The sequence below is a fragment of the Carassius auratus genome, chromosome 39, assembly GCF_003368295.1.
Source record: "Carassius auratus strain Wakin chromosome 39, ASM336829v1, whole genome shotgun sequence".
In the NCBI taxonomy this organism is placed as follows: domain Eukaryota; kingdom Metazoa; phylum Chordata; class Actinopteri; order Cypriniformes; family Cyprinidae; genus Carassius; species Carassius auratus.
In genome coordinates this window covers 13,159,793-13,185,372 of record NC_039281.1, presented here as the reverse complement: position 1 = coordinate 13,185,372, position 25,580 = coordinate 13,159,793, and the positions used below count along the sequence as shown (strand labels likewise).

General features: G+C 36.5%; 1 protein-coding gene and 1 pseudogene across 2 annotated transcripts; one reads left to right on the top strand and one right to left on the bottom strand.

Annotated features, from left to right (window-relative positions):
• Positions 1-2: 2 nt before the first annotated feature.
• Positions 3-11,998, top strand: LOC113058039 (palmitoyltransferase ZDHHC9-like; annotated as a pseudogene).
• Positions 11,999-12,020: 22 nt separating this feature from the next.
• On the bottom strand, positions 12,021-20,743 carry LOC113057998 (SAM and SH3 domain-containing protein 3-like). Of its 2 annotated transcripts, none has more exons than XM_026225670.1 (8): positions 20,484-20,743; positions 18,468-18,560; positions 15,146-15,277; positions 14,543-14,687; positions 14,303-14,454; positions 13,261-13,473; positions 13,026-13,170; positions 12,021-12,943 (listed from the first exon to the last, which is right to left on the bottom strand). In XM_026225670.1, the coding sequence occupies exons 1-8, from the start codon at positions 20,544-20,546 to the stop codon at positions 12,741-12,743; spliced, it is 1,146 nt and encodes a 381-aa protein (XP_026081455.1). In that variant the 5' UTR covers positions 20,547-20,743; the 3' UTR covers positions 12,021-12,740. The 2 variants fall into 2 exon arrangements, with proteins under 2 accessions (XP_026081455.1, XP_026081454.1); XM_026225669.1 differs by having other exon boundaries at positions 15,146-15,280; positions 20,484-20,742.
• Positions 20,744-25,580: the final 4,837 nt, after the last annotated feature.

Sequence of the window (25,580 nt, the reverse complement as noted above, 5' to 3'; positions counted from 1 at the left end):
TGCACCTGTCTCCTGCCATCCCTGTGTTTGCAGTGCTGCTCTTCGTCTTTGTCATTGCCATGCTGCTCCGAACCCTTCAGTGACCAGGGGTGCTGCCACGGGCCCTGCCGAGGAGGCCAACTTCATTGAGATGGAGATCGGTGAGTGTAGGGTGACTGAGGCCAGGGAAGGGATTTGAGGTTAATGCCATGGTTTGTAATCAGTGCCACCTGCGGATGTTTCGACTCCAAGAGAGGAAGAACATGAATAGTCTAGCATGTATGTTGCGTAAGTGGGACGCTGTTGGCACAGGCCTGCTTATTAATTCATTGTTTTGTTTTGCGATTTAAAATGGCTGGGTGCATTGGTCCATGAGTTCATCTGGGAAACATTGTGTTGTTCTTGACTTTCAGTTTGATGGGCTCTATAGATGGTTATCTTATAAAAGGTATTTGGAAAATCACAAATATCGAAGAACAGATGTATTTTGTCTTGTGATGCATTTAATTTTTAGATAATGAATTTAAGGAAAAGCTCTTCCAAAAATCTCAACATTACGAATGTGATGAGGGAAGAAACATTTAACACAGCCATTAATACATTTGGTACACAATAAAAAGAGTTCATGGGAGCATAAAACAGAATATTATTTTCAAATCGTTCAAGTTAAAACATTGACACCCTAACAAAAAAAAGGTCTCTTCCCCCCAAAAAAAAATATCCCACACGTATGTTAAATATGCACAAGTGAGACTTCAGAGGACGTGAGCTGCTCCAGGAGAGTTTGAATCTGATCCATGCATTTCCATCCTTTTCTTCACTTCACTATCTATAAAGTAAAATCAAAAATAGATATTCTTCACATGACTGGTAAACACCCACACAATGACTTATATCATCTGACTTGAACAGAAACCAGTGTTATGACTATTCAAAGTGAAAATTGTATCTTTTGCAGGAGTGTTTGGCAGAAACCGTTGAGGCTCATTCAAAACCTAAGGCTCATTGACATTTATCTTGCCTTTTATTCTTCTTCTTTTAAATGGCAAGGATTTTTCTTGGACAAAGAATCTGCTCAAACATTTATTGTTAAATAGTAAAAGAAATTACCTTAGACCAGTGCTTTCCAAACCTGTCCTGGAGGCCCCCTGCCCTTATCTAACACACTTAAATCCACTGATCAGCTCATTAGTAGAGACGGCAGAACTTAATTGGGTGTGTCTGTTTAGGGAGACATACAAAATGTGCAGGGCGAGGGCCAGGGGGTCCTCCAGGACAGATTTGGGAACAACTACCTTTGTCTATCCTCATCTATAGTGAGGGGAAGTCAACTGAAATGCCTACTGACTGGCTTCCTTTGCAAAAGGAAAATAAAGATTTATCCTGTAGCAAAAATAGCTGTTTTAAGTGTTGTTGAAAATATAAAAACCAAAAATAGGGAATTAATGTGTAGGTTGCCAGCCTGTTATACTTTGAGTATCAGAAAGGTTAACATCGCTGGACCTGACTAATTAAATGCAATTAAATAAGATAAACTTGCTGCTCTTATCTTGCTAATTTTGTTTCTGGTGATTATTTCTGTGGGAATATATTGCCTTGTCTAGTTCAGTCACCTGCCCATCACAGTTCGCTGTACTGATTATAAGATCTGGACTACAGTAAAGATGAACTCTTGTCCATTCGCTCTCCATTCTTTCTTCCTCATCTCTACTCCCTCCCTGGTTTCTCTTTTAAACGGAGTATAGATGTTACACATCCGCACCTCCGCTGAAGCTCACCATGCTGAGGGGCGGTGCAGCATTTGTTATTGCTGATGTTCACGTAAACCAGGACATCATTTCTCTTGGCAATTCCCCTGATAAACCACAGTATTCTCTGTTGTCATTAAATATCCACTAACCCCCATTTTCACTGATTTGTGGAACGTTCACATTTAGAATTGTTCTACTGTTTACATGACTTTTCCATGTCTAGAAATCATATATCCTCATAGGCTACCTTATATATCCAGGATTTTCGAGCCAAATTAATTGCAGTTCACTTAAATGGTTGCATGTCATGTAATCATTTGATTTGATTGCTAAACAAAAGCAAAAATTTGGTATTGATTCAGCTGTACCCTCTAAAAGCAGGGCAGTTTTGTTTGACCACTGCAGCAGGGCAAAGATTGATTCTGCAAATTTCCTCTGCTCTGTTCTATTTTTAGATGAATGTCTGTGTGGCTGATTAAAAGTGGCTGATGCTGGATGAGATGCAAGTTTGGATGTGAGGTTTTGGCCAACCCAGACATGTGGATTAAGAGGCAGCTGTGTAGTTCTGCCTCCTGAGTGCTTGCTAATGCATACATCTTACTAGAGTATAAAAGTACAAAGCTGACAAATGTGAAGAAATTAAGTTTTGAAATTTAAGTCTTAAATCTATTAAACAAATTGCTTTGCCTTCAGTATTGTTGTTTGCAAAACTGATGAAAGTGAGTAATTTGGAAAAAATGCAAATAAAGAAAAGGGAATAGAAAATAAGCATTTTTTAGGAGACAAAAAAATAATATAAATTAGCAGTAATGGAAAATGATTTTCCTTCGAAAGCAATTCATCATTTAAATATATAAACATTTTTAGTGTATGCGCATACACACCAGAAATATTTGATTTTTTTGTTCAACTGAGTCATTCTGTGGTAAAATGTGTGTAAAATGATCACTAAACTGTTTAGTAACTGTCACCTGCAGACAGTTACCTTTGCTGTGGTAGCTCCATCTTTTCACAAAAAAGAAATAACGATAATGTAAATTAGTATTTAATGTTTATTTATTTACTGATTTATTAAGGGGGATAATTTGCAGTCAGCCTGTCATTATTGCAAAATAAACCCTTTAGGATAAAACAAGATCCTCAGCTTTGTCATCCTCTTGTCATGCTAATTTTGCTTCAACATTAGTGCAAAAATAATTATACTTGCATTATTTTTTAAACTGTTTTTTGTACTTGAGGTTTTGACCCCTCTTCACAGATCCACACAAATTCTCCTGGCACTGATTTATTGGTGTGTTTTTCATGTCTTTTGTCATTGAGTCATGGCCACCAGCTGGAGTGGCCTTGAGTGAGTCCTCTATCAGAGGCTGTGCTATGTGTCATGCATATGGATCTTAATCGACCTGAATGGCTGTTGGTTGCCATGTTGACTGTTTCTACCCATCTCTTGTAGAAGCGGCCAATGGGAACGTCTTGGCTGGACAGCGGCCTCCACCCCGCATCAGGAATGTGCAAATTAACAACCAGATCGTCAAGCTGAAGTACTGCTACACCTGCAAGATCTTCAGACCCCCTCGTGCTTCCCTTGCAGCATCTGTGACAACTGCGTGGGTGAGTGAATGTCATTTTACACTACAACCATGAATAGTACCTCAAAATTGTGTGGCTTGTTAAGGAAAGGTGTGCCGTTTTTTTTTATTTTTTTTTATTATTGTTCTAATGTGGCATTAAATACATTACACTTATTTTTTATAAATTCTGTACTTTTAAACTTTCAGGAAAGAAGTTTCTGCAAAAATATTAAGCAGTACAGCTTGTTTTAAACATTGATTAAATAAGAAATGTTCTTGAGAATCAAATCAGCATATTATAATTATTTCTGAAGGATCATTTGACACTGAAGACTGGAGTAATGATGCTGGAAAAATCATTTTAGAATATATTAAAATAGAAATCATTGATTTTTTATGTTGTAAATAATTTTATTGCAGTATTACAGGTTTTTAACTTTTTTTTTTTTTGACCAAATAAATCCATATTATGATGAGGCATATTTTAAAAACATTAATACATTTTACTTAGAGTGTACTAAAGTATACTATGAATATCAGTCATCAATTCAGTGGTAATTAATAGTATTTATGTTTGGTACTACTAATATTAGGTATTTTTATGTATATATGTATATGTGTGTGTGTGCGTGTGGTATATATATATATATATATATATATATGTGTGTGTGTGTGTGTGTGGTGTGTGTGTGGTATTAGTAAGTCAACAAATTAATTGATCTTTACAATGCAAAAGTTATTTTGTAGAGTAGATTGTTTTTTAAATGTATAATTTATCATTTTTGTATAACTAAAAATAATGTGCAGCAGTTATTGTGGTTTGTGAGTTGAGTTATACTACATCTACTTAAAAGAAATTCACAAGCATCTTACCTTTGACATAGTTACACATGGTGTGCCATTTGATACTCCATTATAATAGAGAATTGTTAAGAGATGAGTCAGCAGCACACACACACACTCACTCGCACATATTGGCAAGGTTAGTGAGATATGCTGATATTGGAGTTCACTGAGGGCTCTCTTTTGCTCTCTTTGCACAGTCATCCTGAACACAGGGGCCATTTGAATGGCCGGCCTGCACCTGCAACACACTCACCACACACAGTCTCTGGTTTGAGTACCATCTCCCTTTTAGCAGTTAAAAATCTATGCCTGCCCTTGCCAGAGATCCCACACTCACTGTTGACTTTCACCAATCTTCCTAAGAGTCTTAAGATTCTGTATGCCTTTCTCTCTCTCTCTCTCTCTCTCTCTCTCTCTCTCTCTCTCTCTCTCTCTCTCTCTCTCTCAGACCGGTTTGATCATCATTGTCCCTGGGTCGGAAACTGTGTAGGAAAGAGGAATTACAGATATTTCTACTTGTTCACACTCTCGCTGTCTCTACTTACCATCTACATCTTCGCCTTCAACATCGTCCATGTGGTTCTACGTGAGTATCAAAGCAAGAAAATATGTGTTGAGTGCCTGAGTGTCTTCATTGTTGACATCCAAAATTGGATTAATCGAAAGAGGAATTATGTTTTTGTGTTATCACTAACCATTGAAAAGCCAGTCCACCGGTTTAATGATCGTGGTTTCTGGGAAAGCAACTACCTTTAAGCGACACTCAATTTATTTGCGTGGTTCAGGACATCAGAAGAGCCACTATAGGCTCTCTTAAATGTCTGCTCTCTTTCCTCCTTTTGATCTTCTCTTCTCAAAGTGCACTATAGACAGCAAGGAAAAGAGAAGCCGAATTCATGTGTTTGCTCTTGGTGTATGATCTCAGTTTAAAGTGAAACGCATCGTGACTGTCATTCATTTAGATTTTTTTTTCATAATTACGTTTTTATGCTTACATTCACAGCTTTTAGACAGTATAAAGAATAAATTCAATCAAACTTCAGATCCTGTATGTGTGACAGATGACTGAATGTAATGTTTCAATAGCAATGGTGAATCCTTTTGGAGAGAGCACATACATACCCTACACCACGTCGACACCGGATACATGTGATGCATCGCAACTCAACAAAAATAGATCTCGCTCTTATTATAATAAACAAAGCTGTATATACTGCTAGCATATTTTGCATGTTTCTATTTTTGACTTCCTGAAGAGTGAAGCTAATCCGTTTATTTTCCCCATCCACTTGAAATTTATTTTTTTTTCCCATAAAATATCATGTGCGATATTATGTAATGATTCTTTTCTGACCATACGCATCCGCAGTCATTGGTTACCCTAAAATGAGTCAATGCAACGTGCACTTTTAAGTCTTCTGAAGCCATAACAAACCTTATCGTGTCAAACCTTCACCATTGGCTTTATTTAATTTTAGAGTTGCTGTGCAGGTGAAAATCGACAAATGACATATAAAAAAATGTTCTGTTTCTCACAGTTATTGTATGACCATACGTCACGTTAGACCCTATTTGTAGTTCTTCTTTTGCCTTTGAGTTCGACGGCCTGTGGAAGTGATGGTTAGTAAATTTTCATTTTCGGGGTAAACTACTACTCCATCAGATTTGTATTAAGTTGAATGCAAACGTAGCTACTGTGGTCGAAAAGGTGCTTGTAAACGAACAGTGCAAACTTCTCAGATCTGGCAGAGTGTGGGTGGATGTGTGAAAATCTTCTGTACTTGTAATGATAGAGAGAAAGAAAGGGAGATGCCGAGACATCTGATGCAGTGAGGTACTGTTTGCATGCATAGATACATAATGTAATTAATAAATCTTTGTGTTCTATAGGTTCTGTAGACTCTGGATTTGTGAATACCCTTAAAGAAACTCCTGGAACATATCCTTTCATCTGGGCTATAGGACCACTTGCTGAAGGTTTTAAAACGAAATGAGCTCCTCATAAACCTGTCATTCTGTAAATGATCTATCATGATATACACAGTGTTTGCATATTAGTTTTCTAAACTTAAATAGGCAAAAAGCATGCATTTTCTTTTATAAAACATTTTGAATTGCTGAACAAAGTAGATATTTTTGAGCATGTTGTTTCCTTGACTCCCCATTGCACTGTGTTGGAGGTTCTGGTGTGTTTTTTCACGATCTGGTCTGTGGTGGGATTGACTGGTTTCCACACCTACTTGATCTCCCTCAACCAGACCACCAATGAGGACGTAAGTCTGTTTCTTACCTGTCTGTTCCAAAGTCTTCTGTTGGTTCTTGACTCCTGCTTCTGTCACATGACTGGGAAGATAAACACATGCCCTAGAGCATTTCAGCACACTAGATCCAGCAGTCACCTTGGCAACAGTGTCGTCTCGGCAAGCAAGCACAGAGAACATATCAACATGAGTTTTATATACAGTATTTATGGCACGGTTTATGAACCGGGTACCCATTGCTGTCCCAGTATGTTTAGAGAATTAGAGGCACAAATCTCATGTTTTTATAGTAACCATTTGCTATGTTATATAAGCTTTTATGTAACAGATTAACCTTGCATGAAAAGAAGCTTTAAATGCATCAGATGTTTATACACCTTATAAAAAATACGATTTTGGCCTCCAGAGGTTCTGATTTTATCCAACAGATAAAATCATCATAAAATCATAAACATCATTAGCCATTGTTGAACTGATATTTAACTAGTTGTAGTAAAAAAAAGAAAGAAAAAAAATTGTCATATATAAACTTTTAATAGGTTTGTGAAAATCCCAAACTCCTTATAAAATAATAGGAAATTTTAATGAAAAAACTCTGATCAACATTTTCTAAAGGTTAAGCATTTTTTTTTTTTAATTCTCATATTGTGTTCCCTATTCATGCAAAATATCTTATATGTGTAATGTGTAACAAACTAACACACATGCATATATAATGCTTAGATTCCTTAATAAACTTAGAAGTTTATTAATGCTCTAATTTAGTTTTGCAGATTCTAGATCTGTGGCACTTTCACACTTAGCCCTAATGATTAATTTAAAATGTTTTTGCCACATTTGCCCTCTGGCCCTCCTATTCTTGTTAATGAGTAAAAAATAGTGAGAAAGGAAGCGAGAGGGAAGGATGTAGTTGCTGCAAGTATTATGGTGTGACATGATGGTTGTTTTTAGCATAAATTGGATTCTGCTTTTAATAGATTTATCAATACCTGCAGACATGGTCATAGCTGCCAGTCAAATTCAGATGCAACTAAACTTTTTACTGAAACCTAAAGCTGGTGTAACATTCTGAGTGGATTATCACACATGAAACTTAGAAACTTTAGATGAATTTCCCCTCTAGATTTGCCTGTCATGCATGCATGCATGCATGCATACATTTCTATCTAGGAGCAGATTAAACAGTAAAGGCATGTTTTAAGATGAGGACCCTTGAAGTTCTTGACTAGATCAAATGAAATCCGTAGGGATGGAATGGATAGAACTGAAAAGGCACATTTAAATAAAGGATAACAAATAAGAGATTCTTTTTTATCAAGCTCCCATTTGTACAAACTCATTATAACATAAAACATCAGAGTGCACTGAAGAGTCAGTAGAAAGTTGGAGGATGAATCTCATCGTAATGGTCCCTGGCAGTTATTACATTGTGCTGGTTTTATTTTCAAAGTTCTGATCATTCATCTCTACTGTACAGATCAAAGGCTCGTGGTCTGGAAAGAACCGTGTGCAGAACCCATACAGTCATAAGAACATCTTCAAGAACTGCTGTGAGGTTCTGTGTGGCCCCACTTTCCCTAGGTAGGAACATTAATGTATTTTTGCTTGTACAGTGGCCCCAAAAAGTTGTTTAAATGGCATTGCATTAGATGACAAAATATGGAAACCTTCATTTTTATCAGTAAACCCCAGCTTTTGTTTGAAGATGCCACATGGTTTGATAATTTTTTTAAATTTTTTTTATAGGTTAGTCCGTAAAATGCCTCACCTGGTTATATAACTCTTTCTCTTTCCTTCTAGTGTGTTGGACAGGAGAGGGGTGATGCTGGAAGACTCGTCTAGCCCCACCCCCTCTGATGTGTCTGCTGCTTCCACACATAAGGGCACCAACCCTGTTTCACAAACCACAGTAAGACTGCATTTTTTTTTCTCAGTTTGACTGAACAAGTGAGGGTACATATGGCTGAAATGTCGTACTGTGTATTGAGTAGTGAGTCTGCAAGAAAGATCCTAAATCAATTACCCTAAGAGCTGGGTGCATTAGAAGGCCGGGAAAAGGAACTATGTGGAGTAAATGAATACATTAAGTGGCTTTAGATAGATTTGGCTTTCATAGGGCAGATAGTGCTGTAGTCTGTATAGCACTGCATGTACCATATAAAGGATCTTTGATATTTTTATATTCTATGTTTTATTTATTTAGCAATTTAATGCATTTAGGCATTTAGATGTGGTGAAGATGACTTGAAGTTCAAACAGGGTATCAGAATGCGGAAGAAAGGGGAATTAACTGACTTTGAATGTTGAATGGTTGTTGGTGCCAGACGGGCTGGTCTGAGTATTTCAAAAACTGATGATCTGCTGGGATTTTCACACACAACCATCTCTAGGGTTTACAGAGAACGGTCCGGAAAAGAGAAAATATCCAGTGAGGTGGCAGTTCTGTGGATGAAAAAATGCCTTGTTGATGTCAGAGGTCAGAGGAGAATGGGCAGACTGGTTAGAGAAGATAGAAAGGCAACAGTAATTAAAAAAAAAATATCTGAATTGGAAAACAGAAGATTGGAAAAATGTTGCCTGGTTTGATGAAGTCTCGATTTCAGCTGTGACATTCAGATGGTAGTGTCAGAATTCGACGTAAAGAACATGAAAGCATGGATCCATCCTGCCCTGTCTCAAGGGTTCAGACTGCTGGCGGTGGTGTAATGGTGTGGGGGATATTTTCTTGGTACACTTTGGGCCCCTTAGTGCCAAATGGGAGTACTTATGGATGTGGTGGAAGGGAGATTCGCATCATGGATGTGCAGCCGACAAATCTGCAGCAACTGTGTGATGCTATCATGACAATATTGACCTAAATCTCTGAGGAATGTTTCCAACACCTTGTTGAATCTATGCCACGAAGAATTAAGGCAGTTCTGAAGGCAAAAGGGGGACCAACCCGGTACTAGCAAGGTGTACCTAATAAAGTGGCCAGTGAGTGTATAATAATATATATTAATAAATATAATATTTAATTGGCTAGAAATTCGATGCAATCTGTATAAAATATTAATTGTCAAACAGTGTCAAAGGTGAAATCGCTTTAGGTGTTTTAAATGTTCCTTTAGTTACTAGATAAGGATTTCCCAACTTTTTGTCTTCTGTTCTCCCACAGAACTATTTAAACTTTTTTTTTTTTCTTTTTTTTTTTCAACTACTGTCGCATTGATGATATTGCATTATCGTTAATCATGATGATTATTATCCTTCTCTCTCTTATAATAAGACACCTCAAGGTTGATGATTTTTATTTAACAAAACAAAATTGAAATCTTTCCAAGTTCCCTCTGAACCCTGCTTAAGTACCCACTGGGTACACATACCTCTGGTTAGGAATGATAGCCACTCACATGTTTACATACAAGTAAATGACGCTCCTTGATTGCTAACGGTGTGTTTGCCCTTCCTGCAGAAATCCTCAGCTCCGCTGATTCCCAATGAACACACCCCTGATGAAGCCAAACCCAGCATTGGTGCAGGCACCCAGAAGAGCACCAGCTCCCCTAAAGAAGAGAAACCCCCCTCACCAACATCACCCAATGCTGTTGCCCCTGCAGTCATCAAAGAGTCGACCCACTAGTCTCCTGACTTCTCTCAACCCTCTGAATGTCCTCACACAAAGGAAAAAAACTTGTGATTCGTTTAGCAGTGGCCTATGTTCTCTGATACTCTTTCGCAGAACGGGACCCCCTCTGGCCGGATCCTGCACTAGCACTCAAGACAAGTTCTGGAGGTTTTGAGACTCTCCTCTCTTTATCACAGCATGATGAAACTCACAATGAAGGAAATCGGGAGCCATAGACTGAATGAGATGAGAATGGGCTACCCTGAAGCATAATGAGGACATTATTTCCCTCAAAAAGTCTCGTGAAATGTTTGGTTGATTTTTCCAGTGTCATTACCCGTTTCTGTATAGCCTGCCTCCATTATTCATAACCATTGTGTGCCCTGTAAAACCCATTACAAGCTTCTATAATAGTTGTGCAAAATGCCCTGTGGATCAGACTTCTTTGTTTTCAAAGTGTGATAAGGAAAAGTGCTTTAGCCATAAACTGACATTTAGGCCCAACACAACTGCTTTATTCTGATGATGGGGCCTTTTGGATCAGCTTAGTCAATCAGTCAGTTATAAATGTGATTCAAGCTCAGACTTCATTTCACAATCAGCATGGATGGTAGAAAGCAGAGGCTATAAGCGGTGTGAGTACAGGCTGATCTGCATCAGTAAGAGTGCCTTATCTATGCTCTACCATAACATCTACAGAGGACTCCATAATGCCCTAATGCTACTCACATCTCTATATGTAAGTTAATCAGTCTTTTTTTTTCGTTTTACAATTCTATCGATCTATCAGAACGCGCAAAAAAAAACAAAAAAAAAAAAAAAACTTTTGAAGTTAATACATTCCCTCAATTATAGTCTTATTTAACAAGGTCTTTCCACATCCACCTGACATATGAGCAATCTTCCCTTTTTTTCCTTTCCGCTAAGAGTTGGATATTACTACTCGAGCCCTGAGTGCTTCTATGTGCACTGAGTAAATTAAATATAAAGTTTGGTTTACATCTGAAAATGAACTTTCCCGAGTCTAAGCATGGAAAAGTCCAATCCTCCTTCAGTGTCATTTATGCATGCTTTTGCATTCAGTTAAGAACCATCTTTAAATTACGTTGGTTTTACTTTTCACACTGTTTATGGTAGCAGCCCCAGTTTATAAGCAAATGTGCATTGTAGTCACCTTTACTAATTTCACTGTAGTATGTTGGCCACTTGTAAGGGAACACTATTTACAGACATCAGGGACTCGTATATTTTTACATGAATTCTCATAGCCAGCTACACATTTGTTTCAGAGATGTAAACATGGACAGTATTGTTGTGTGGAAAGAATTTCGTCTCTGATTCATTTGAAGCAGCCAGCTTTATATTTTTTCTTTTATGTTGCCAGTTCAGTGCCATCTTACAGCAGTTTGAAATCTATAAGCTGGAATGTTTGTGGGATTCATTTAGTTTGATTGTAAGTTCCTTTACTGATGTTGAAGAAAGTGTTCATGGTAAAAGTCCATTATTGCAGGAAATTTAGTCCTTTAAATACCAACAGAATGTGCTTCTATCAGATCAGGTTTAATTTATAGCAAATGGGATTTTTGTGAGTACTTTGGTGTGAACTATTTTGATGATTTACTACACTGTGTATGGAAAATGTGAATATTAATTTGCTATGCTGATGGTATTACTGAGTATATGGCAATGTGCTGAAAAATGAATCCCACTGAAATCGGTCACTCTTGTTTACTATATGAGGCGCAACAAAATCAAAGATCTTAATGCCAAGTCAGTGTAATGTGTAAATTTGGATTATTAGCAAAAGATGGTCTGCTCTAGATATTTGGATATGATGCATAACGAACACCTTATTTGTCATCACAAATTGAGTTGTGTTCACTTTGCTTGGTAATAACACTGTGATCATGTATATCCTCATACTCTTCACATCTTACTTTTATGAATTTATGTGTATATGTATGTTCATTAAATTATATGGTATTAATACAATCTCTGTCATGTTGTTTCAAAAAAGTTTTTTTTTTTCTTTAAAACTAGTAAAAACATTGAAAGTACAGACAACAATATAAATGACAACTGGAAAGCTGAAAAGGAATACAAGTATTAAAACAACAATGGCTTTGAAAACTACACAAACAATATTACAACAAACATTTTCATAAACGAGGACCACAATAGTTGACTATAGAAGCAAAAGAATAAAACAAAACCATGTGCTTTTCCTCTTTCATGCCTGACAAAAATACATTTTTGAGTGCACCAGTTGTGTAACTGTACATTCATTCTGACAGAAACCGTAGAATAGTAGTATATAAAATGCTACTTCATAGCTAAATGTATGATGATGATGATGAAACTTCTCAGATATTACAGAATCCCAGTTAGGTCAAACTTGGTCTTGTGAGCAAAATCAATATTTAGGATTCCAGCATTCTTCTTCTTTTGTGCTGTAAAAACATAGCTGTAGGTTTAATCCATGGAAGATCACTTTATGCAGCCTGTTTTGCAAAATCCTACAACTTTGTTTCAGTTCGATTTTGAAGCTCGGGTCTTTCTGAACAATAACATCAGAGCAAATAGATGATGCTACATTCAAGCTCTTTATGCCATCTGACCTACTGGCCTCTGTATGGGCTGTGCATATGAAATAGTTTTCTCATAGAGTTCAATCCAGCTTGATAGAGTTTCAAAGAAGCAGGATCAAAAGAAGATTCTGGTGGCTTCACTCTGTTTGGCTCTCAGGACTCTCCCCCACCTTCATCTCCTCCAGATGTTCCTGAATAGCATTGAGCTCTGTTTCTGTGTCCGGATGGGATTCCACCTGGGGCTCCTCACATCCGTTTACCAGGTTCTCTGTGCTCTCGTAACAACCTGAGTCCCGTGGCATTTCAGTCTTTTGCTCCTCTGCATCGGATTCATCCTCCGCTGGAGAGCAGAAAAGATGTTACTACATTAAACAGACTGCAACTTATAAACACGTACTGTCTAGACTCTTTAATGCACTTACAGTCATGAAGCAATTCTGCTGCTTTCAGTATCTTCACACATTGCTCAGGGTCTGTAATATTCAGTTCGTTCAGGTGGGACTCCTTCAGGCCCCTGAAATCCTCCAAACTCTGGAAGCCATGCATGGACAGGACAGATTCCAGCTCCTGGACACACAATGAAGTCAGTCAGTGCAGATCCTATTGTACTGTGATGTAATAGCTCACATGTTTAAGAGAAAGTAATTTGAGGCTTACAGATAGGCCTATTCTCTCCAGAACTTCCTCCAGGGATTGCGGTTTGGGTTTGTTCTTTCGTCCTTGACTCTGGCATCGCTTCCTCTTTGGTGGTGTGTCTTCCTCTGGTAGTATTGTGACATAGATGAATTTAAAGGAGCCCACTTTGTTATTGAGTTTACCAGTCCAGGTGCCTACTGGTGGCTTCTCAATGATCTGGATGATGTCTCCTTTCTGTGTGTTTTGAAAAATATAAGTTCACTGCATACAATATACTTGCTGGATACTACATTTTTTTTTAAAGATTATTTATGCCCAAAATTCTGTCATTAGTTGTATTATTTTCTTTCATGAAACACAGTAGAAGTCATTCTAAATAATATACTGGTTGTTTTTATCTCGCGGGCTTTTGCAACCATTGGATGCTCGAGTGCTTCAGGAAAATGTTCATTGTGCTTTAATTGTATGGAAAAGAGCAGCCAGTACATTTCCTCAAAAACACTTCTTTTGTGTTCCACAGAAAGCAATGCAAGTTTATATATATAACACATTTCATATCAGGGCAATTATAGTTAACTTAACTAAAACAAACAAATAAATAAATAAATAAACAGTTTTACTACTTGAGCCAAAAATAAACATGAACTGATTTATTTTGCATTGTGTTATACTATTTTATTTTATTTTATTTGAGGCGGGGGTCAAGGCAACATTTCCATTTTCTTTTAGTTTAACATTTTTATTTAGTTTAACTAAAATAATCAACTAAAACCAACTGAAATAAAATGTAATAAAAACTATATAGACGTATATTTAAAAAAAAAAAAAAAAAATGAAATAAAAATGGCAAACACACCCAACAAAATGACTAAAACTTTGAATCACAATGTTTACATGAACCATAAACTTATATCAATAATATACTATTTTCATACACAATGGGAATTTCCATGAAAGTGTTAAAAAATAATATTAATTGATTAAATACAAATGGATTAAAAATGTAAATTAATAGTGTGGTTTTTTTACATTCTCTAAAAACTGCACTTTTTAAAAGGCTGACCTGTAGTTTGAGGGATTCGATGTCATACGGGCTGGGGGTGAAGTCAGTGTGGACGAGGGCTCTGCCGCAGAAGGGCCCTGTGTAGGTGCTGTCCTCCAGTCTCATACTGTCTCTCTGGCTGAAGCCACTGTCCAGACTCTGCCTGTCAGCACCTGCACATCAGGAAAAAAAAGAACAAAAAATCAATCAGCCTTATGATTTCACTTCAGCTTCATATTGTGCCGGGTTGAGATTGCTTACATCCAGAGAGCTGGCGTGAGAGAGGACTGTGTATTGTGTCCTCTGAGCTGTTGGAGCACACAGACGCTCTGTTCCCAGCAGTGAGATCTGGAATACAGTCAATTGGAGATATGGGAGACACAGAGCCGTCCTCCCCACTCTCGTTCTGAAATCAACAAACGTAACATTAAAAAGTTCATTTGAATTCATATGCTCACGAATGTAATTTAGCTACTGGAAACATCCGGAGACTGCTGACTGTATAAAATGTACTGGTTTCTTCCACATGGGGGAGACAAATTCAATCTGTTACATTAAGTGCTTTTCTTAGATGGTTGCTAGCATGTTAGATTACTTGTAATGTAATAAAATCAATATTTTACAAAAAGATTCAATTAATTGACATTACTTAATGCATTAGCTATCATTAACTAACACATTTACAGCATTTATTAATATAATGATAAATTATTATTATTTTATGGATCATTTATATGTGGTAATACTTAAAAATTTGAAATACTAAATAATTGTAGCAATTAACATTAACACATTCTCTTCTAGTGTTTATTATTAGTTCATCATTGACTCTTATTTTACGTTAGACTTGTGCTTTTTACTTACCCCCGCCTCTGCAAGGGCTTTCTGTACCATCTTGGAGGTTTTACGGGTCATTGTGCGAGATATGACATTTCTCCATTTCTTTCCCAGTTTCCCACTACTTTTCCCTGAATCCTCTGGTGGTGCACTCTCCAGCTGCTGAAAGAAATTGCAAATTGCAACTGTACATTTTATTCAGCTTCTAATTTTGTCCTCTTGACTCATAAAACTTCCTCTTGTCTAAAAAGGTCTACAGGCAATGAATAATTCTTGCTGCTTGCCCTCATAGACTTGTTCTGTGCACTATGTCCTGGCCCCATCATTAAAGAAAACGAGACAGACTTCTGTTAGAATTTATTGGCTTGATTAATTAAAAACTTTTAGTTTTAATTACTTACTGTAGAACTCTTTGATGTGTTTTCATAATGCTTTTGTAGTGATATGTTCAGGGCTTTGCCCTGGCTAAATAAGCATGTATTTGTGTATGATATAATCTCATTATAAGAAGTGTTAGTTTTAACTTGATGGCCCCATAGCCAGCTCTGAGGTCTCCGAGGTTCGGACCTTGAAATTTTTTATCTAAATGATTAATCTTCTATTTAAAGCTTCTCATATGAGAGTCTGCATGTATAATTAAGTTTAGACAGTTTTTAAGATTGTTCATTGCCTGTGGTATGCTGCGGAGTGAACGAGGCTTGAGAACAGAGAACCATGAGTGAGGGCGCGGACACTTCCCCATTCAAAACTAGACGAGTGACATGTCTTGGGTATTTATAGTTTTTGACTTGGATGCCCAAGAGGCATTTCAAAGATGGCCGCCGAGTGACATGACTTGTCTTAAAGAAAGTCATGTCACTTTTTAAAGTAGCCAATTGCATTTTGATTATGTCTGCTCAGACCAGAGATGTTGAGCTCGGTAAAGCTGCATTTGACAGCCTCAGTCAAACAGATTACCCCCTAGATTCAGTATTCTAGATTTACTCTTAGTAAAACAAAACACTGGTCATAATCCTGCTGATGCATGTAGTTGCAAACGTTTTTAATAAATGGCGACTCGCGCATATGTTCCGCTCCATGCGATTGCGTCTCAAGTCTGGATGTGCGTTCTTGTGAAACAACGTGAAACCAGACCTCATTTGCATCAATCGAATGTCTGAATCGTTCCCTATCACCTACACTGTGCACTACGAGGAATACACTCTACAGGAAATAATACACTGTGAACAAGTGAAATATCTCAGCCAGCACTCCAGCATCTTTAGTTATAGTGCAGGAGGTGGGCACTTCTGATTCTAGAGAGCAAATTGACTGTAGATAGTGGGCAGACATTATGCAAATGTGTTACTTCATGACGTAGAGCCGTAACAGAATAAGATTAGAATTCCTGACAACTCGTTTATGCTATTTACAAGCCGACTCCTTTTTTTGACAGACAATAACTTTATCTATCATGCACTGTCGGCTTCACAACTTTGCAGATAGTTTATGTTCACATACAGCTACATGACACACTGCATGAAAGGTAATATTCAAAAAGGCATAATAGGGGCACCTTAAACTGATAGTAATCAAAAGAGCCCACAGACATCTTATTGCAAACAGGATACAACATTTGGCAAGGCATACGCAAAAAAAAAAAAAAGATATTATCTGTCAGAAAGGTTATCAACACTATCAAAACAGTAGCATATAACACTAGTGCAGAGATCTGTAGAACAAGTATGTTACGTCTATGCTATTTCATATTGTAGGCTAGTTACATTTTCACAGTCATGCTAACAAATTTCATAAGGGCACTAGAAAAAGTTATCCTCAATATAGCAATGGTAATTAATGAAAACTATAACAGTTATATTGCTGTTGCTGAATAAATAAGAAACAACTGATAAAATTATATAGGCTATGCCTTACCTAAAGTAATGGTGCAATGTGATATAATTTAACAATGCTAATTTCTCCAAAACTGTGTAAACATCTTTAACAAACATCTACATATCTGTCTCTTTTAAAGTGTTTAGTGTATATAATGTGGGGTTATTATAGCACAATACCCACCCACTCCTCACTAATTTTCAAACCCTGGCTACGGCCATGGGGCCTGTTCTTAAGAGGATTTCCAGTCAATCTCAAGTCTGTGACAGTGGCTTTTGTGTCACTACCGCAATGAGTCAGTGTGGCTGCTCCTCTCTGAGCTCAAAGAGAAATGCCACCAACTCTTCCTTTTAGGACATGTGCTGTTATCAAAGACACAGACGAAAAAACAAAAGTACCTGAAGACGTCAAAGGGATTTTACGTCAGTTTGTTACTTTGCCCTTGCATTTATACCTCTGAACTTCACTTAACACCAGCACAGAAAACTATTCCATACCATTTAACACTTTTAATATCGAACTGGACACAGTTTAACAACAATAAATATATTCATATTTATAAAATTATTAATTAATAATATTTATTATTAATTAATTTTTGTCAAATGTTATCTTGATTGATTAATAACAAAATATATACAGTAATTTTTGTTAATGTTCTTGAAAGAAGTATCTTATGTTCACCAAGGCTGCATTTATTTGATAAAAAAATACAGTAAAAACAGTAATATTGTGAAAATGTATTACAATTTGAAATAATTGTTTTCTATTTAAAAAAAAGTTATATTTATAAATGTAATTTATTATATTTTAGTATTTATTATTAGAATTTTCAGCAGTCATTATAAATAAATCTTTTAGAAAATGTGATATATCTATGCATAAAATAACACAGTTGCCTGCTTCTCTGAAAAGCAGACAGAAAGCTAAGCAGGCTCTCTGCTTGAATGGCTTCTGAAAAGATGACATCCTGTCTAGATATTTTTAAAACTTTCAAATGAAGTTGAAGTAAATTGGTTTAATTAAGGTTAACTGTGACTTGCCTGTTGTTTTTTCTACACAACTTCATATTATCCAATAGTTCGATAATCATGAGAAAATAGCTCAAGTTGGAGCATGAGTAGATCAATTTTATCTCCAAAGTTAAAAGGAGTTCAACAAAGATTAAACATTTATCTTGGTTTACTCACCTTCAAGTGGTTCTGAACCTGTATGAGTTTATTTCAGCTGTTTAACACAAAATAAGGTATTTTGAGAGAATTCTGGCAACCATACAGTTGATGGCATCCACTGACTTCCATAGTATATTTTCCATACTTTGGAAGTCAAATGCTACTGTCAACTGTTTAGTAACCACCATTCTTCAAAAGTCTTCTTTTGTGTTCAACAGCTGAAATAAACTCATACAGATTTGAAACCTGTAGGACGGTGCTTAAATGACAGCATTTTCATTTTGAACAAACTCCTCACTTACGGTTTCATCCAGTGTAGGTTCAGAGCTCACTACGGGTGACGACGGCTTTGGCTTCATAAAGTCTTTGAAGCTGCTGGACCTTTGCAGAGTCAGCTGTGAACACAGAACAGTTTCTCATCAGAGTCTAATTAAAGTTACAGTACTGTACAGTATTCAGATAGATAGATTATTGTTCATGATTCCTGACCCAGTTGGCCTTTTGGCTGAATGCAGAGTCATCCAGCATTATGCTGATGAAATTTAATCTCTATGCGTCATGAACAAATCCAGGTCACTATAACTGACAGCTCATGTTATAATGGCCATTTAATGTTATTGCAATTCCACAAGCATATATCCTGATCAATATTTGGAGGCATTATTGGGCCTCTGGAGCAACACATGAGCAGAAGAAACCACATGATCCTTTTCAGATCCATGAAATTATAAGCATGGATAACACTTTATAGGTTTTCACAGAAAGGATAATGTGTTTAGTGACACTTTACATAACGTCTCAGTGTAACTGATTACAATAACAATGTGTCAGTATAATCTTTCTACAACAAAGGGCCCAAAATTCAAAGGTAATTGAGGGCCATTGGACTGAACATACATTATATCCAACGATATTATACTAAAATAATAATAAGATTTAATATATTATGGCTTGGTAGGACAAATCAAAGGTCATCATGAGCTAACGTTGGCTTTCCGGCCCTGGTTTGTGCGCCGCTGATCTACAGTTTATGATAAAGTCACTGTAAAAGACAATATATTGCAAAGTATGACTTGTTTGAATAGAACCAGACAAGATTCATTCAAGAATAAAACACTTTTTTGAATTAATGTTTGTCATTCAGTGTGGGTTTTGTGGGCTGTTGTGCATCTCTGTTCCAATTTGACTTTTTTTCTCTCTCTTATCTAAACCTTTCACTGTGCTGCTTTTCTTCAACTCAGGAAGTGGGTATGTCACAGTCATCATGCAGCCAATCCCTGCAGAGCTGTGCACTACCTAGACAACACACAACAGACTGCAATCTGCTGAGACAACTAAATGCAGAGAGATTGTTCAAAAATCATACTAAACTAAAAGTCCCACGGTTAAACTATCATTGCACAAATCATTCTCATTTGGAAACCTTCCACATAAATTTCTCCAAAATAGTGACAACATTCTGCATCATCATGAGATGGTGAAATACATTACTGATAGATCTCGACTGAAATGATTACGCATAATCTAAACCATGGCCAAAGAGGAAACTGGAACATTTTAGGTGATGTGAAAAAGCTATTTTCATTTACGTGGTAATGAGCGGCACCTCTATGGTACATCCTGTATTCTGGATAAGGATATGAGAAAGGCATTGGTGTAAAACATATAAATAAAAGACAGCAAATTTAACCTTGATGCACAGCGGCAAGATTTTCAGTTCTCACTTTGCTTTTGGCGTTTACAAAGCACATGCAGTTTCACAGAGGAGAAATATCGAAACTGTTGGCTGTCACACGCAAGATGAACCAAATCAAATGGAAAATAAGAGTAATGCTGTAGAACAGTTAACCGCTGATTGCTGTGATGACCTACGTAAATCTCACTTTGAATTGAGGAGCTTTGGTTGCTTTGCTCTGATGATGTATGAACTGTTTCAGGATGTGTGGTACGGTCTGCTGTATCTCTACAGGAACTGCTGCACAGCCATGCATTTCACCCAGAACAATCATAGAGTTTCAGTTCTTACAGGTCTCAAGTCAAAACTACATATTACAATAGGACTATTATTAATGCAGATGAATGGAAACACTTGAAAAAGCTTCTCAAAGTAGTGTTGTTAAGCAGTTAGCAACAAAACCACATGTTCTGCCATAATGTGTTTGTGTCATTTACCATGTGCTTTTTTAAACAGTTTATTACGTGTGTGTGCTCCCTTGGGATTAAAGACCTCTAGAATGGAATCTTCAAGAGCATAATTTCTACTCTTGCTTAAACTCTTCAAAACAGGGCCACACAGGCATTAAGACACAAACTCCTACCTTCTTCTTTTGCACCTGGCCCTGTTCTTTTTCAGATGCATTGGATGGTTTCCGTCGTAACATGTTGATCCTGTAGTGGGTGGGCAATATTCTCCTGAGGACCACGACTATAGCTGTGGCAGTATGACACTTGGTTGTGCTAAACGAACTGTCAGTCTCACTGCCAAGGTGCCACTCACAAAGAGACAAAAGCCACCAGAGGAGGAAGAGGCAGAAGAAAAGTTCTTCTCTGCTCACTGGAGTAGAGAAGTATACGCTTGAGGAAGTAAGTCACATGACTAGACAGGAACTTCTTTTTTAGGAGGTGGTTTTGGTTGAAATGGTTCATATCAGATAAAAACCAAACCATAGATAAAAAGATAATAAAAAAAAAAGACCAGATATATTCAGTCATACAGAACATCCTCACCCTGAAGATTTGTCATTGAGTTCAGAACATGATGAATTATTATTATTTGTTATATAATATTATTATTTAATTTATTATTTCTTGAGTTAAACATTCAGTCTCTGACTCTAAATAGTTTGAATACTTGAATAGTTTAATATTCTAATATTTTTAAATCAAGTACATTTTTAATCCATTTATTCACACCCTGTATATTAATTATACATTAGTTAAAAACATATAATAAAATAATTAACCTTTTCTAATGCTTAGAAATATTGCATATAAACATAAACAATATATATTTTTTTTCAATAAATAATTAAAATGTTTAATTTAGAATATTTAAATGAACATTTAAATACATATTTAATTCATATTAATATAAACAAATATATTAAAATGAAAACCATTTAATGCAGAACATTTAAATACTCTAATTCTAAGTAATAGTAATCAAAAGTTCTACTCTAATAGTACTTAGAAATGTATAAATATATATATATATATAAAAAGATTACTAATTATTACTAACAATTATTACTAATTACCAATTAATTATTACTATCTATCTCTCTTATTATTATTATTATTTCATATATTACATGGAAACTAACATTCACGATCATGATGCCTCTGAGTCCTCAGACCTTTTGCATGTAAGTTCAGCCAGCTGGTACAGATCACAGAGGAAGTGGTGTGTATGAGTTGTCAGAGTTATTTTTATATTTATTTTTACACCACATGGCAAGATGCCTGACAAAAATAAGCATGTCATAAAGTATGAAATGTTTAGGTCAAATAGGCCGGTGCTTACAGCACATACAAGCTGTAAGTAACATGTAATACATGACTTTAGACAAAAACAGTCTTTTCTGTTGTACAGCCAGCGGTCAAGTACAATGACAACTTTAATGAGGTCATTGTTTTCAAAACCTCCTGTTGCTGCAGTTCCTCTTTATTGTAAGGTCAGAGCCTCAGCAAAGAAACAAACAACAAATATACAGACTCACACCCATCAGTCCTTTTTTTGAAAAGATAAGAAACAACGTTGAAAGTTGTTTTGAGCTGGAGGAGAACAGTCAAACAAAGAAGCGCAGAGAGAGAGCATGAGTGAGTGAGCGGACGTCAGAAACCACACTCACACCTTACTGCGGTTCTGACGGAACTGTTGCCAAGCAACAGCACCTCTGCAGACATGAGACATGCAGCAGTGCTGCTGACAGCACCTCGCTTCAGGCCTGTGACCATTAAAGGGGATTGTAAGCTGGTTCTCAGAAAGCACTGTTAAGATGTGCGTCTGCTTTGATATCTGTGTGAGAGATGTCATGTCAGTTTCAGTGCCCTAAACCATGTCCGGCCCTAAAACCAACACACCCAACAGCCAATCACACATTGGGCCAATATTTTAGAAAGGATTGGTCACAAGTCATTTTTACACACAAAAAATATGGAATTCATGGAAAGCATGATTCAATTTTTTTAATGATTGCTGACAGTTTGTAATGAAATGTATACTATTAATTATGACGTCTGACATATTAATGGCAATGAATGTGAATTTCAGAAAATTTGCAGGAAATTGCAGTTTGGAGTTTAGAGGCAAGTTGTTTTACTGAGCTAGTTTAATTACTGAAGTTGTTACCTCCACATAAAATCTTACAATCAAAAATATTTTGATATATATGAGCTTTTTTCAAAACATATCACGCAGGTAATGCCAGGGCCATCTCTAGACCTATTTTAGGAAATTAGGAAATATTGCAGTGCGTGTAAATTATAATTGATAAATCCTTATGTCAATGGGATTATTAATGTATACTGTCCTAAAAATCATTTTCTTTTGGTGGGTTTGCAAAAAAGTCTGAAATGGTTTGTAATTCAGTTGATTTATTCACTCATGCACTGGATCGTTTCACATTGCAATAGGAATGGGATAAAGGATAAGGAAAGTTCAGCCCAGCTGACAAAAAAATTCAGATCCAGTTGTCTTTACATTTTTATGCGTGTTCATCATGTGCTTTCATGCCTTGCAAACTTATATATTTTTATATATAGTTATACATTTGATTTTCTCTGATGCATCACTGAGAATGGGCTAAATGTAAACCACTCAATGCTGTGCATTGCACTGTATGCAAAAGTGTCTATGAATGTCCTTATAGCTGGCGTTATAATTTTTTTGGTGTCATAAGGTGTTATGTTGAGGAGGTGTTGATGGTGTCTGGATAGTATTTTCACTCAGTAGAGTGAACTCTGTTTGTCATCTACTATTGTGACTTAAGTATGAAATCATTAATAAATATATAAAATAAAAAATTTAATATTCACTTATTACCAAAGTTCTCTATATTTTCTTGAAGATCATTAGACTGTTATTCTGCCTTAGAAGGCTGTCTGAAATCTGTTTTGTGAGGTATCTTCACATGCAAATGCTGCCTGAAAAGTCATTGCCTGATAGCCTGCCTAAGATTTCAGACGCAGTCATAGACGAACCAAAGTAGTGGAGATACTGTAGTAATCTTACTTTAGTAATCTAGAAATCAACAATGATTGTCAATACAATACAAACAATGCAATGCATCATTTTTAAAACTAAATACTGTCTTTTTTAATGAAACGTATAAACGTTTGTCATAGAATACATTATAAAATACAAACACAAGTTCAAACATAGGACAAATCCTAATTAGATGGTAAATCCACCTAAAATGGCTTATAAAAATTCCAGAAAAAAAGAGAAAAAATAGAGGAGAAAGAAAGAACACTGTATATTATAGACAACTTAACATTGAAGCTTTTCTGTTTGTACCTGAAAGTGAGTTTGTCACCTCGGCCCACAATAAGAGCAGAGGCTGTACTGAACGCTGTGAAGTGGGTTATGGTCCTCAGTGCTTGTTTTACAGCAGATTATGCAGGAAAACAGAGGGCAGCATTGTTACTAAGAGTGTGACTGAGGAGAGGACAGCAGAAGCTCCAGCACTAAGGAAGGGTGCTGTATGCTTCACCTTCCAGTCATACTCCTCTCCAGCTCGGGACCCACCACGCTCCGGATGCTCTCATAGTATCTGTTGAGCCAGTGCACCGACAAGACAACACATAAAATGCTGTCAGACAGAGATGCAATCAGCACTGCTAGCCATAGCTGAGATCAGTAAGTGATTCCTGTTTCGTCATAAATGAAAACAAGGCCATTTTCAGACGTGTGCTAAGCCAATGTACCTTTGTAGTAACTGGAACAGTGACAGCAATGTCATCCTTAAACTAAAGTCACTCTCCTTGTAAGAACCAGGTTCTACGGGAGAGTTTGTCAGTTTATAACCGTAGTTATCACTAAGTCAATCATTATCATAATCATAAATGATTCCTCACCAATTGATGAAAAAATAAAAATAAATAAAAATAATATATATATATATATATATATATATATATATATATATATATATATAGGATGGGAATAAAGAAACATTAAAAGTGAGCACTTGGCAGGTTTTGTGAAGGTATCTGTGAAAAGTCTGCTGTGGATATGGCGCCCTCTTGTGGAAGTATCATGGCATGGTTGCTTGAAGGCATAATGTGATTGAAGATAAGGAGATCATCATCTCTAGGAAAGACGCTTCTTGAAATCTCAAAATTTCCCATGAGTACTCTTGTGTAGGCCTCCTATTAGAGTGAGAAATAGAGAAAAACAGTTTTCTTTTCAGTATAAGCATCCTATTACACTCTGCATCATCAATAACTTCCTATGAATTTCATTCAGTACCTTCTGAAAGTCAGTGGGTTTACCCCTGTGCAGAGTGCGCGTTATATCAGTAGTACCATCCCTGTAACATTGAATTAGGGGGTTTAGGTAACATAAATCAGGAAGAATGCATGCATGAGCTTGGCCATGTATTATTTTTGTTTTGAACACAAAAATAACTATGCACTATTATTACTCTGAAACTCACAGGTTCTGTCTTCCAGAGTCCAAAGGATACATCTCATCCACTGACAGCTTCCTTGCAGTTTCATTAGATGGACTAATAGATAACAGCCCTCTGCTGTTCTTCTGTTTGCTGCCAAAACACAGCAAAGGGTTTGTGGTTCTCAAGAAAAAGGAAGTTTACACAAGTAAATCATCTTCCGTATTAACATCCTTGATGTACTAACATGTTCTAATTGTGGAAATGATGTTATTCGAATCTTGCAAGGTTAGAAAGATGGCTAATATAGAGTTCTAGAGTCTGTTTTTTAAAAGTAAATATTTCATTGATTTCTCCATATGTAAACTAATATTTAGCCATAATGGACCAACTACTCATTTTCATTAAAAAAAGTTTCATTATTATTATTATTTGTTTCTTAGGTATTACATACTCTTGCACTTTTCTTTCTTATATTTTCACACTTTTTTGCTCTCAATAAGAATTTGTAATGTAATGACTGATCTTGGAGCTGGTTTTCAAATATTATCTAATAGTACATATACTCTTGGAACCGCAGGTCTTCAAAAAAAAAAAAACCTTGATATAATCACTGTCAGTAGAATGTGTTTATCAGTGATGAGGGTTTAGCTTCACAGTTCTGTACGTGACACTGATCGACAAAATGTGCTGCTGTGAGCTCAGTCTCTGTCTCTTCTGGAACTTTCTTCTCAAGCCACACCAGCAGCTGCATGACTGCGACTGCATCCCTAAGCTCTGGGAGAGAGGATGCTCAGCCAT